General features: G+C 42.5%; 1 protein-coding gene across 1 annotated transcript in view; it reads left to right on the plus strand.

Moving 5' to 3' along the window:
• LOC120998109 (collagen alpha-1(XIX) chain-like) overlaps positions 1–12,451 on the plus strand; it is a 378,018-nt gene that overhangs the window by 173,768 nt on the left and 191,799 nt on the right. The window contains exon 16 of the mRNA XM_040428629.1: positions 6,970–6,996. Coding sequence (XP_040284563.1) covers positions 6,970–6,996 — 27 coding nt within the window. The remainder of the gene's footprint in view (positions 1–6,969; positions 6,997–12,451) is intronic.

Here is a 12,451-nt window from a genome sequence, read left to right on the forward strand (position 1 = left end):
AATATATAACTGTTCACATACTGTATATCTGTATCTGCTGCATTTTTAATACCTTGTTGTACCTGATATATAGCATATAGAGCTATAATTTGATTCAGCCAGTTCGCCGAATTTTCCGAAAAAATTTGGTTCACTGTGAATTTATTCATGGCGAATCACGCTAAAAAACGGCTATTTCCTGGCTACAGAGAGCCTTTAAAGTGGTGTAGAACACTGTGCCTTGCAGTAACACACATAGGGAGTCTGCTGTGCTAGTGAAACAATACTGTGAGTCAGTATGACATGCAGATGACAGATACAGGGTCAAAACTGACCAATTAACTTGTATGAAGTCAGCCTTACAGGTCAAAGTTAGCGCCAGGTAGAAAGTCAGCAGTAAGTTTGTGTTGATGTCACTATTAATTATTTTGCCCTTCCTCTGATCCATCAGAACAATAACCCCCAAAAAACGGATCCTGTCTGTGGAGCATCCTCCTTGACTCGGTCAGCATTTGGTCAGTAATCCATCAGTATTGCTAAATAAAATAAAAAACAGGAGTGGATCCAAAACAGATATGACACGTGAATGGAATATTTGCATATTTTCTGTGTTTTGTACCCACTCCTGCTTTTGGCTACCAAATCATAAGCCAATTCTGATGAAAAATAGGGACCATGTCATGCAGGCCTTACAGCTATTACATAGACATGATCCGTTGTGCGTCTCATTTTTCCTTCCTTCTGACAGATGAGAAGAAGGGTCAAATAAATGATGATGTCAGCCAGACTGAAAGGCAAAATAGTGGCCCAGTCATGAAGTGGGGATGGTGGGAACAGCATGAGAAGTCCACAGAGTGGCCTCATGACATAGTGGTGAGGTGAAAGCATCATGAGGAGACCACAGAGTGGCCCAATGACAGAGGCTGGAGGTGGCAGCAGCATCAGGAAGCCACGGAGTAGCACAATGACAGAGTTTGGAGTTGGTGGAAGCAGCATCATCATGAGGAGGCCACAGGGTGTCACAATGACAGTGTGGAGGTGGCAGCAGCATAAGGAGGCCTCCAAGTGACACAATGACAGTGTGGAGGTGGAAGCAGCAGCATCAGGAGGCCACAGAGTGACACAATGACAGTGATTGGAGGTGGTGGCAGCAGCATCAGGAGGCTACAGAGTGGCAAGGTGACATAGTATGGAGGTAGCAGCAGCATCAGGAGACCACAGAGTGGCAAGGTGACATAGTGTGGAGGTGGCAGCAGCATCAGGAGACCACAGAGTAGCAAGGTGACAGAGTGTGGAGGTGGCAGCATCAGGAGACCACAGAGTGGCAAGGTGACATAGTGTGGAGGTGGCAGCAGCATCAGGAGAACACAGAGTGACCCAGTGACACAGTGGGGAGGTGGGTGGCAATACCAGTACCAGCTGAAGATGGTGGTTGAAAGAAAGAGCACTTGGCATCAGATGTGTGGCATCAGAGGGGTGGCAGCATCAAAATAGTAGCTAAGGCAGGTAGCCATAAGAACCGGTCTCTTTTGTCAAAGTGTTGGTGTGGCACCATGGATGATCTAGTCTGATGCATCAGGCATTGGTGGGTGGAAATCCTGGCTGATCCACGCCTGATTCATCTTGACAAAGGTCAGTCTCTCCACATTTTGGGTGGACTGCCAAATTCTTCTTTGGGTAACTATGGCCCCCGCTGCACTAAACCCCAGCTCTGATGCCACACTACTGGCCGGGCAGGACAGCTTTTCCAGGGCAAACTCTGCCAGTCGGGGCCACAAATTCAGTTTGGCTGCCCAGTAGTCCAGCGGATCTTCAATGTGGGGTGGAAGGGTGCTGTCAAAGTATGGCACCACCTGCTGGTTCAGGTCCTGCTCCAGATCGAGCTGCCGCTGCTGCTGGTGAGTAGATTCTTCACTAGGCGGGTGAAAAAAGCTGCTCATCAGTGACTCAACTCAAGTTGCTGATCATGGAGCTGGAACTGGTCCTACCCCCTCCCACCCTGCCACAGCAGCCATGGCAGAGGAACGTGAGTGCAGAGGACCCCCCCCCCTTCCCCCGGTCAGACCAGCGAGAGGATGGACGACGTCGCAGATAGGCAGCGGCCAACTGAACTGACTACATAGGATGTCTCTATAGTAGTTCAGGCCCCCATTTTGGACTGGTAGTAAGGGTCCAACATGGTGGATAGCCAGAAGTCATCCCTCTGACGAATGGTGACAAATCGACTGTCACTACGCAAGCAAGTGAGCATGCATCGGGCCATTTGTGCAAGTGACTTTGAGGGACTCCATGCCTCCATCTCCACTGCATACTGCCACAGTGTTTCTGGGTCCTCTGCCTCACCTTCCTTATCGCCCTGTAGCTCCTCTGGCTGCTCCTGCAACTCCTTTCCTGTCACCTATGTATAAAAACTAACCATTTCGCTACAAATTGTTTGTACTCCAATATCCTCCTCCTCCTCCTTTTCAGCCCCCGCAGGACTCATGTGGCCGTGAGATCTAAGCTCCATGTCTCTAGTCCCCTGACCAGCCAGATTTACCAGCATCTTTTTTAGGACATGAAGCAGTGGAATGACGTTGTTCATCCCGTAACAAATAACGTGGCCTCCTCAAAAGGCCTGAGCAAACGGCAGGTGTCATGCATGAGCTGCCACTGGCTGACATTGAAGTTACACAGGGAAATAGTTCTGTCTGCTTGGATCATCAAGAAATCGTTTATGGCCTTTCTCTGTTCGTATAATCGGTCCAACATATGGAGGGTGGAATTCCAATGGGTGGAAACGTCACCTATCAGCTTATGTTGGGGAAAGCTGTTCTGCCGCTGCAGCTCAAGGAGCGTGTGCTTTGTGGTGTACGAGTGGCTAAAGTTTCCTGGCCATTTTTAGGATGTCTTGCAGATGGGTGGAAGACTTCAGGAACCGCTTGACAACCAGATTAAACATGTGTGCCATGCAGGGCACATGGCTCAGCCCTCCATGATGCAGTGCCGATACCATATTCTTCCCGTTGTCGGTCACCATGGTTCCGATTTTGAGTTGTCAGAGAGAAAGCCAGGAGTTGACTTCTCGATGAAGGACACGGAGCAGTTCCTCCCTGCCGTGCACTGCACATGTGGTATGCTGGAGGAGCACTGTGAATTGGCCCTGCATTGGAGGCTGAGCACACTGTGGAGGATGAGGAGGCAGAGGAGGAAATTGTCGCAGGACCAACGGCGTTAGAACGTGGAGGCGGAAGAGGCCTCACCTGGACAAGTTGCTTGTGTGGCTGGGCAGGAACCACATTTACCCAGTGGCCATAAAGTACATATATTGTCCTTGACCATAGTTTTAGCTACCGACCAATTTTCCCAAAAAAGGTTGTATCACAAACAAATTTCAACACTGAATGGTTAATTAACGCAATTACTCAGTCTCTACAGAAGAAAGTCTACATTCACCGACCAATTTTCCCAAAAAAGGCTGTATCACAAACAAATTTCACCACTGAATGGCTAATCCACACAATTACTCAGTCCCTACAGAAGAAAGTCTACATTCAACGACCAATTTTTCCAAAAAAGGCTGTATCACAAACATATTTTACCACTGAATGGCTAATCGACAATTTGTTAGTCCCTACGGAAGATACTCTACAATCACCCATCAATTTTCCCAAAAAGGCTGTTTCACAAAAAAATCTCACAACTGGATGGCTAATCGACACAATTACTCAGTCCCTACAGAAGAAAGTCTACATTCACCGACCATTTTTCCCAAGAAAGGCTGTATCACAAACAAATTTCACCACTGAATGACAATGTAAATTCACAGCAGAACGGCTAATAACACACACTTATTTTTCGCATTAATACACCCCAGCAATGGCTGTATAAAAATATCGGTTCACTGCAAACCGGCTAATAAGACGTATTCTTTTTCCTATTAATAGACCCCAAAAAAATAAATATAACAATCACAATTCACTGCAGAACGGTCAATAGGACGAGCGTATCTATCCTATTAATACACCCCGTAAATGGCTGTAGTACAATGGAACTTCACTGCTGAACGGCAAATAATATTTTTTTTTTACACTAATACACGCCAAAAAGGGCTGTAATTTACTCACTTCAGCACACAAAGGCTAATAAGCCCTTTTTCTTTTTCCCCACCAATACACACCAAAAAGGGCTTTAGAACATATAACTGCGGCCGTGAACGGCAAATATAGTATTTTTTTTACATTAATACACGCCAAAAAGGGCTGCAATTTTCTCACTTCACCACACACAGGAAAATACTTTTTTTTGGGCCACTAATACACGCCAAAAAGGGCTTTAGAACATATAAGTGCACCGCTAAACGGCAAATAATATATATTTTTTTGCCACTTATACATGCCAAAAAGGGCTTTAGAACATATAACTGCACGGCTGAACGGCAAATAGGCCCTTCTGTTTTTCTACTTGTACACGCCACAAAAGGCTTTACAACATACAACTTCACCGCTGAACGGCAAATAATATATATATTTTTTGCCAATAATACATGCCAAAAAGGGCTTTAGAACATATAACTGCACCGTAGAACGGCAAATAATATATATTTTTGTGCCACTAATACATGCCAAAACGGGCTTTAAAACATATAACTGCACCGCTGAATGGCAAATATATTTTTATTTGCCACTAGTACACACCAAAAATGGCTGTAATGTTCTCACTTCACCACACAACGGAAAATACTATTTTTTGTGCCACTAATACATGCCAAAAAGGGTTTTAGAACTTGTAACTGCACCACTTAATGGCAAATGTATATATATTTTTTTCACTAATACACGCCAAAAAGGGCTGTAATTTTCTCACTTAAGCACACAATGGCAAATACATTTTTTTGTGCCACTAATACACACCAAAAAGGGCTTTAGAACATATAACTGCACCACTAAACGGCAAATAGGTCCTTACTTTTTTCCACTTATACACTCCACAAAAGGCTTTAAAACATATAACTGCACCGCTGAATGGCAAATATATATTTTTTTGCCACTAATACACGCCAGAAAGGGCTTTAGACCATATAACTGCACCGCTGAACGGCAAATAGGCCCTTGTTTTTTTCCACTTAAACGCGCCACAAAAGGCTTTAAAACATATAACTGCACTGCTGAACGGCAAATAATATATATTTTTTTGCCACTAATACAGGCAAAAAAGGGCTGAAATTTTCTCACTTCACCACAGAATGGCTAATAAGCCCTTTTTTCCCACTAATACAAGCCAAAAAATGCTTTAGAACATATAACTGCACAGCACAAGGGCAAATAAGACATAGAAATACTTCCTTGTGATAAACCATGTTAATAGTTGTATCAAACAGCTGAACTTGCTCCCCAATAACAAGAACGGTCTGCTGGAATTACAGAGCTGTATAATGGCAATTTGGATCTGCAGACAGTGCAGCAAGGATTGTTTCTATTACCCAGGCTGTAAACTCCCCTACTGAATCCTGTTCTGCTTCAATACTGTGGAATGATTTATCCCCATCCTTTCCCTGAACTTCTATACAGCAAAATAAAAGTTTTAAAATCTTTTCTACCATTGTCCCTAGCGCCTGCTGACGTCTCTCCCTGCACTAAGTACACTGGAAAATGGCTGAATCCAATATGGCTGAGGCTATTTATAAGGCTGGGACATCCCTGGGCTGGCTGGCTGCTGATTGGCTGCATGCATGACATTGAATCACTCGTTCCCAGAGTTCCTTGTTCCATGTCCTAACATGTGCAGCAGCCATTTTAGGAAAAAATGCAATTCGTTACCATGAAGCGTGAGGAAATTCGGATTCGGTGCGAATCGAATTTTTCCTAAAATTCAGATCTAATTCCACTTCATCAACTTTGATTCGCTCATCTCTAATAGCATATACAGCAGTGTACTAATACTTCAGGTATGAGGTATAATAGATACAGTGGATACAAGTATGAGGGTAACATATACCTTGGATCCCTTGAACATCTGCAACATGTGACCTGTGATGTCTCTTACTAGACTAGAATGGAGTCATTAAAAGGAAGTCCTCCCTCTGGAGTCAGTAATCTAGGTTTAAACCTAGCCCCCAACCCTAAACCCACTAACCCTAATCCACTAACTTGGCATTCAAGCTAAAGAAAGTGCTTACCTGTTTTACTTATATAACCTAGAGCCAAGTGACCATTGGCGACATGTGAACATTGCCATCACCCCTCCTTTTACCAATTTGATTCTAGCTTCTACCAGAAGTGCAGGAGAATCTCTTTCCTTTCAACTTCAGCCTCACTGCTCCTGTCCTACAATTCCCCAAGAGAAGATAAACGTATGGGGACAATACTGTTTCCAGTAGGAGGGGGGGGGACAATATTATTGCCGGGGGATCTAGCCAATTGGGTCTCCAGCTGTCAAGAACTCCAGGGAGAAGACAGAAGAGGTTTATTAAAGCTTCTACCTTCTCCTTTGCTCAGTGCATAGAGTTCAAAGAGTGCTATGTATTGAATGAAGGAAGTTGATCGCATATCACTTAGGGGGGCACAATACTTGGCTTGTTCTGGGCACTGGCACTTATTTAGCATTCCATCTTAATAATGCTATTATTTTTCATTATAACCATGTTATAACAGAAAATAATAAAGTGAAGTTCGTCCTTTCAGACCCCCTAAGGCTAGTTTTACACATTTGGCACAGGTCTTCAGCAGGCTGATCCAGTAGAGTACAGGCTGTCGGTGTTCTCTGGATCTGGCATTGCTGGATGTTAACGGCTGATTCTATGCCGGAACAGCCTGCCGAATAGCTGTGCTGCAAATGTGAAAGTAGCCTTACACAGTCATGTGCCTAAGACCTTACTGTATACCTGTAAAGTAATAAAGAGACCTGATTAGTACCATGTAGAACATGCTAAATAAATACTGTTAATTAATGAATAATAGATGGTGGATAAATAACTTGTTTATTTATATATGTATTTCATTTTCATTTTAGGGACCAAAAGGTGAACAAGGCCCAAAGGTATGAAAATTCAACAAAGGATTTTGTCATATTGTAATTAGCAAACCATATGGCTAATAGGAAAAATACAATGTGTAACTGTAATTTCCTAATGCAATTAAAAATATAAATGTGCACCATTTAGGAGCAATATAATTAACAAATGGCTGGATTACTAACATGTTATTTTCAGCTTGCACATTAATAGATTATGTTTAAGTAGCCTCTTTTCCTTCTGACATGTTCATTTAGTGACTGCATGCATCAACAGTTCCGTTGAGTAAGTAACTGATAGAGCAAAACGCTCTCATAGTGTGAGAGGATGTTTTCCAAAAATGAGGTCAAAATATAGAAAACAAGATGCTCTTGTCACTTGTTACATTTAATATATACATTGTTATTTTACAGAAATTGGTAAAATTAGATTAGAACATCATACAAAATCAATAAAGTAAACATAGCGGACTAGATGTGCTAATCCTAAAAATTATATATTCTCTGACTCTATACAAACTATTGGTTGGCTTACTTTGACAGATATTTAACCCAGACTTGTGGAGCAAGTTAGGTGCAAAATAGCACATCTTAGTTCCTCTCCTTTATCCTAGCCCAGCCCCCATGTTAAGCATGTTGGATAAAAGTGAAACCCTGGATGCACCAAATTACACCATTTTGCACCACTTATTAGACACATTTTTTATGCAGACTTTAGTAAATATGGGCCATTTATAGATAATCCTGTTCTTGTTAAGGAAGGTATAGTTAGTGATTTCATGAAACTTCTTAAAGGAGTTGTCCAGTAATGACCTGCCTAAACCAGTGGTTGCATGAGTGGCTTTTCCTGGCATTTCCTGCATGTCGAAACTAGACCACAAAGGAGAGCATTGGAAAAGGAGAGGTGCGGAAAATCGCTAAGTGTTGTTTCTTTAACAATATTTTGAAACAATTCTTAGCACTTTTATAAAATGTGTGCTCACTGGAAAACTCCTTTAAAACAAAAGTATTTATCACCTATCCACAGGATAGGTGATAAAAATGTAGGATTGTGAGGGGTCTGACTGCTTTACCCACAGTGATCCTGAGAATGAGGGTTCCAGATTCCTCTCTCTGAATGGAGGGGCAATGCTCACCCTGCTCTGAAACATAGAAACATAGAATGTGTCGGCAGATAAGAACCATTTGGCCCATCTAGTCTGCCCAATATTCTGAATACTATGAATAGCCCTTGTCTTATATGAAAGATGGCCTTATGTCTCTCCCATGCATGCTTAAACTCCTTCACCACTGTATTTGCAGCTACCACTTCTGCAGGAAGGCTATTCCATTCTCAGTAAAGTAATACTTCCTGATATTACTTTTAAACCTTTCCCCCTCTAATTTAAAGCTATGTCCTCTTGCAGCAGTTTTTCTTCTTTTAAATATTCTCTCCTCTTTTACCTTGTTGATTCCCTTTATGTATTTAAAAGTTTCTATCATATCCCCTCTGTCTCGTCTTTCTCCCAAGCTATACATGTTAAGGTCCTTTAATCTTTCCTGGTAAGTTTTATCCTGCAATCCATGTACCAGCTTAGTAGCTCTTCTCTGAACTCTCTCCAAAGTATCAATATCCTTCTGGAGATATGGTCTCCAGTACTGCGCACAATAATCCAAATGAGGTCTCACTAGTGCTCTGTAGAGCGGCATGAGCACCTCCCTCTTTCTACTGGTAATGCCTCTCCCTATACACCCAAGCATTCTGCTAGCCTTTCCTGCTGCTCTATGACATTGTCTGCCTACCTTTAAGTCTTCTGAAATAGTGACCCCTAAATCCCTTTTCTCAGATACTGAGGTTAGGACTGTATCACTGAGTTTATATTCTGCTCTTGGGTTTTTACGCCCCAGGTGCATTATCTTGCACTTATCAACATGAAATTTTAGTTGCCAGATTTTTGACCATTCCTCTAGTTTTCCTAAATCCTTTTCCATTTGGTGTATCCCTCCAGGAGCATCAACCCTGTTACAAATCTTTGTGTCATCTGCACAAAGACACATCTTACCATCGAGGCCTTCTGAAATTTCGCTGATAAAGATATTAAACTATATGGGACCCAGAACAGATCCCTGAGGTACCCCACTAGTAACAAGACCATGGTCTGAATATACTCCACTGACTACAACCCTTTGTCTGGGAGTCCAAGCACAAAGACTGTAATTTATTGATAAGCCTTCTATGTAGGACAGTATCAAAAGCCTTACTAAAGTCTAGATAAGCGATGTCTACTGCACATCCGCCACTTCATACTTTCTATAGAACTGCTTTAGACAAGTGACTGGAGAGATGGACTGACTTGCACACTAACACTCCATTCAGAAAAAGTACTCATCAATCTTTAAGTACGTCTTTGGAGTATGGGAGGAAACTGGAGTACCTGGAGGAAAACCATACAAACACAGGAGAACATTCAGATTGCATGCAGATGTTGTCCCTTGGTCAGACCCCCCGAGCTGCAAAGCACCCGTGCTAACCAATGAGCCACCATGCTGCCCATAATGATGGTGTATGTTTTGGTCTTAAGACCGGCAGTGTAACGGGGTTCCGAAGGTGCACTCGGTCTCCCATTAGCCGCAGACCTGCTGCTTAGCTTCAGGAGCGAGGATCTGTGTTTGACCTCGTTCCCAGGGCGGCTTTGCTAGCTGGAAGGCCCCCTGCTCCTAAGTCTGCCTTGAGCGCCGAGCTGATCACTCGGTGCTCGACTGGTTGGTCTGTCGGTCATTTGACGCTGGCCACGTGAACATGACCCTCACTCCCCACTCTAAATACAGGCGGCCTGCTGGCCACAGGTTGCCTGTTAATTTAGGTTCCACCTGTGGTTTTGTCTTTCCTGGCGTACTTACCTCCTGCTGAATTCCTGACGATCCTCTGCCTGCTCCTTGTGTACTTTGCTGCTCTCCTGGTATTCTGACCCCGGCCTCCTCCTGACGATCCTCTGCTGACTCCTTTGGTACTTCACGACTCTCCTGGTATTTATGACCCCGGATTCTCCTGACAATTCTCTGCTTGCTCCATTTGTACTTTGTAGCTTTCCTGGTATTGACTCGGTCCGTTCACGTTCTGTTGTTTGTCTGTCTGTCATCCCTGCACTTATTACAAGCTAGGGATTGCCGTCCAGTTGTCCCCTGTCATTAGGACTCGCGAGGCAAGTAGGCAGGGCCAGGGGTAAGGGTGGAGCGCAGTGGTCACTTCCCTCCCCCCTGTGTGTGTGTGTATGCGACCGTTACAGGCAGGCTGGGATTTGAAGCTATAATACAGATGCTGAAATGTACCATTATAGCCATCTGAAATAGGCCTCAGTTTAAAGGAAATGTGTCACCAAAATTGTTATCTGCCAGTTAAAATCAGATAGCAGCACATATCCTTTTTTTGTAATCAGTTTTTTTTTTCTGATTCTAGATTTGTTTATTCTATTTCCTGAACATAATTATGGGGGAGGCCATATAGCCTGAGCTGTTCTTAACAGCATTTAGAAAGCATTAAGAAAATTGCTTTATGGCAGCCCCATGGGCCATAGGGAAAATGCACAGGAGGGGAACCTATTGACTTACATGGGAGAGTTTTTTAGGCATGCTCTGTGACCTGTGCAGAGGTCATTGCACAAGGAAAGAACAAATAAGCTTTGACAATCTCTTATTGTGAATGGTGGATCCTGTTTTGTCTATACACAGAGATGATATCATTACATGCAGTTAACTGCAGTAAAAGGATCTGTAATAACCAAGAAGTGGCACCAATTATTAATGGCCAATGCAAAAACTGCAGGAGTTTTAGTTTTAGTTTAAATATAAAAAATGACATGGAAAATTAAAAATAACATAATCAAACATTATGTTTAAAACATAAAAAAGTGATTTAAACATCATTTTCAGATGACACATTCCCTTTAAGTAATGTAATTAACAATCCACTAGTGACCGTTTGTATCTTGATTTCACATAAACAGTTATAACACTATTGTTATTTTGATATCTTCATATCCCTTTACATCTTAGAAAGTATCTTTATAAAGGCGAAAAATCCTCACTTTTAGAATTATTTGTACGCATTAGGTGTGTTTCACGTTAGCCATCTGATGAAGTGTAAATCATATCCAGCTTGCTTCAGAATACCAACCTGGAGGCACATGGTGTTCTTGCAAATTAAAATGAAAAATCTGAGCAATTGAATACAATGGCAAGCGAGGCATAAAAATAATTAAAAGAACACTTACAGTTTGATGATCTGTTATTTCAGTCTTATAGCCACTGGTAAGTTTATTTTTAGTGCTAGTATGTCTGCTTTTTTCAGCCTAGACTCTTGCTATACTCTTTATACATACATAAAAAGAAGATACATGGCGCCTTTTGTGTGGTAACATTAAAAGAAAGGGCTTGGAAAATGATGCCATGCATCTCACAAAGCTCTGTTCATCAAAACATTGCGCCGCAAGGTCAGAATATTTCTTTATCAATCCTGTGCACGTATTCTAACTTCAAAAAGTTGCTAATGCTGTTAACTATTATTAGCCAATAATCCTTGTTTACAAGGAATTGTCTGCAATATATGTATGTGGTTGGCATGCATCAGGTTACCTCATCTAAACATATTGTAAGCTCTATTTCTATAGGTTAGACCACTCCGACTTTTGTACTATTCCTTTAAAAATCCATACCCAGAAATAAAGATTTACCAAAAGCCCAGCAAGCTAGATTTGCTAAGGAACCCTCACATATTCCATCACCCTCCTCCAGACCAGAGGGATAAACACTTACCTATCCAGCAATGCACTTTGTTATACTTACTATGGATATTAAGGCCAGGAGTCTGTCCATGGGGTTGAAATTTGTGACTCTTGCAAACCACAAACTCTAGGCCCAACTAAATCCCATCAAAGTACAGTAGATTGCTGAGGAAACCTACCTTAAATGGATTCCTAACCCATTATTCCCTTTATAAATTTTCCTTTTCCTCCAGTATTATGCATTAGAAGACTATCACTCTTTTTTATTTTCTTTGTTTAACAACTGTTCATGGGATTTTTTAATTGCAATGGTTCTCAGAAATGGAGGTCACCCTGTTGGTATAAAAAAGCATCTATAATGTGCTGCTGCTGGATTGCTGGGTTGTCACGGCGGGCGTGCACTCAGTATGACAGATAACGAACCAACCAGGCTCTGGGCGAGAGACAGGGAAGGGTCACCTCCTAGCTAATCCCTGACCTCTTTCTCTGCACTGCTCAGCCCATCTACAGATCTTGAAGGTAGATCTGAGATGTCCCCGTGCCTGGGCTGACAAAACCCTGAATTCCCTGAGATGGTGAAGTGGGAAATAGGAGCAGCCTGCTCGTACAGAACCTGGATGGGAAAGATGACACAAAACAACCAACTAGAAACAACACTTATCTTCCTGAGCTGGAGCAGACAGCCAACCTTCCTTCCTAGCTTCCAAGATCACAATAATGAA

This window comes from Bufo bufo, chromosome 4 (assembly GCF_905171765.1).
Source record: "Bufo bufo chromosome 4, aBufBuf1.1, whole genome shotgun sequence".
Taxonomy (NCBI): Eukaryota; Metazoa; Chordata; class Amphibia; order Anura; family Bufonidae; genus Bufo; species Bufo bufo.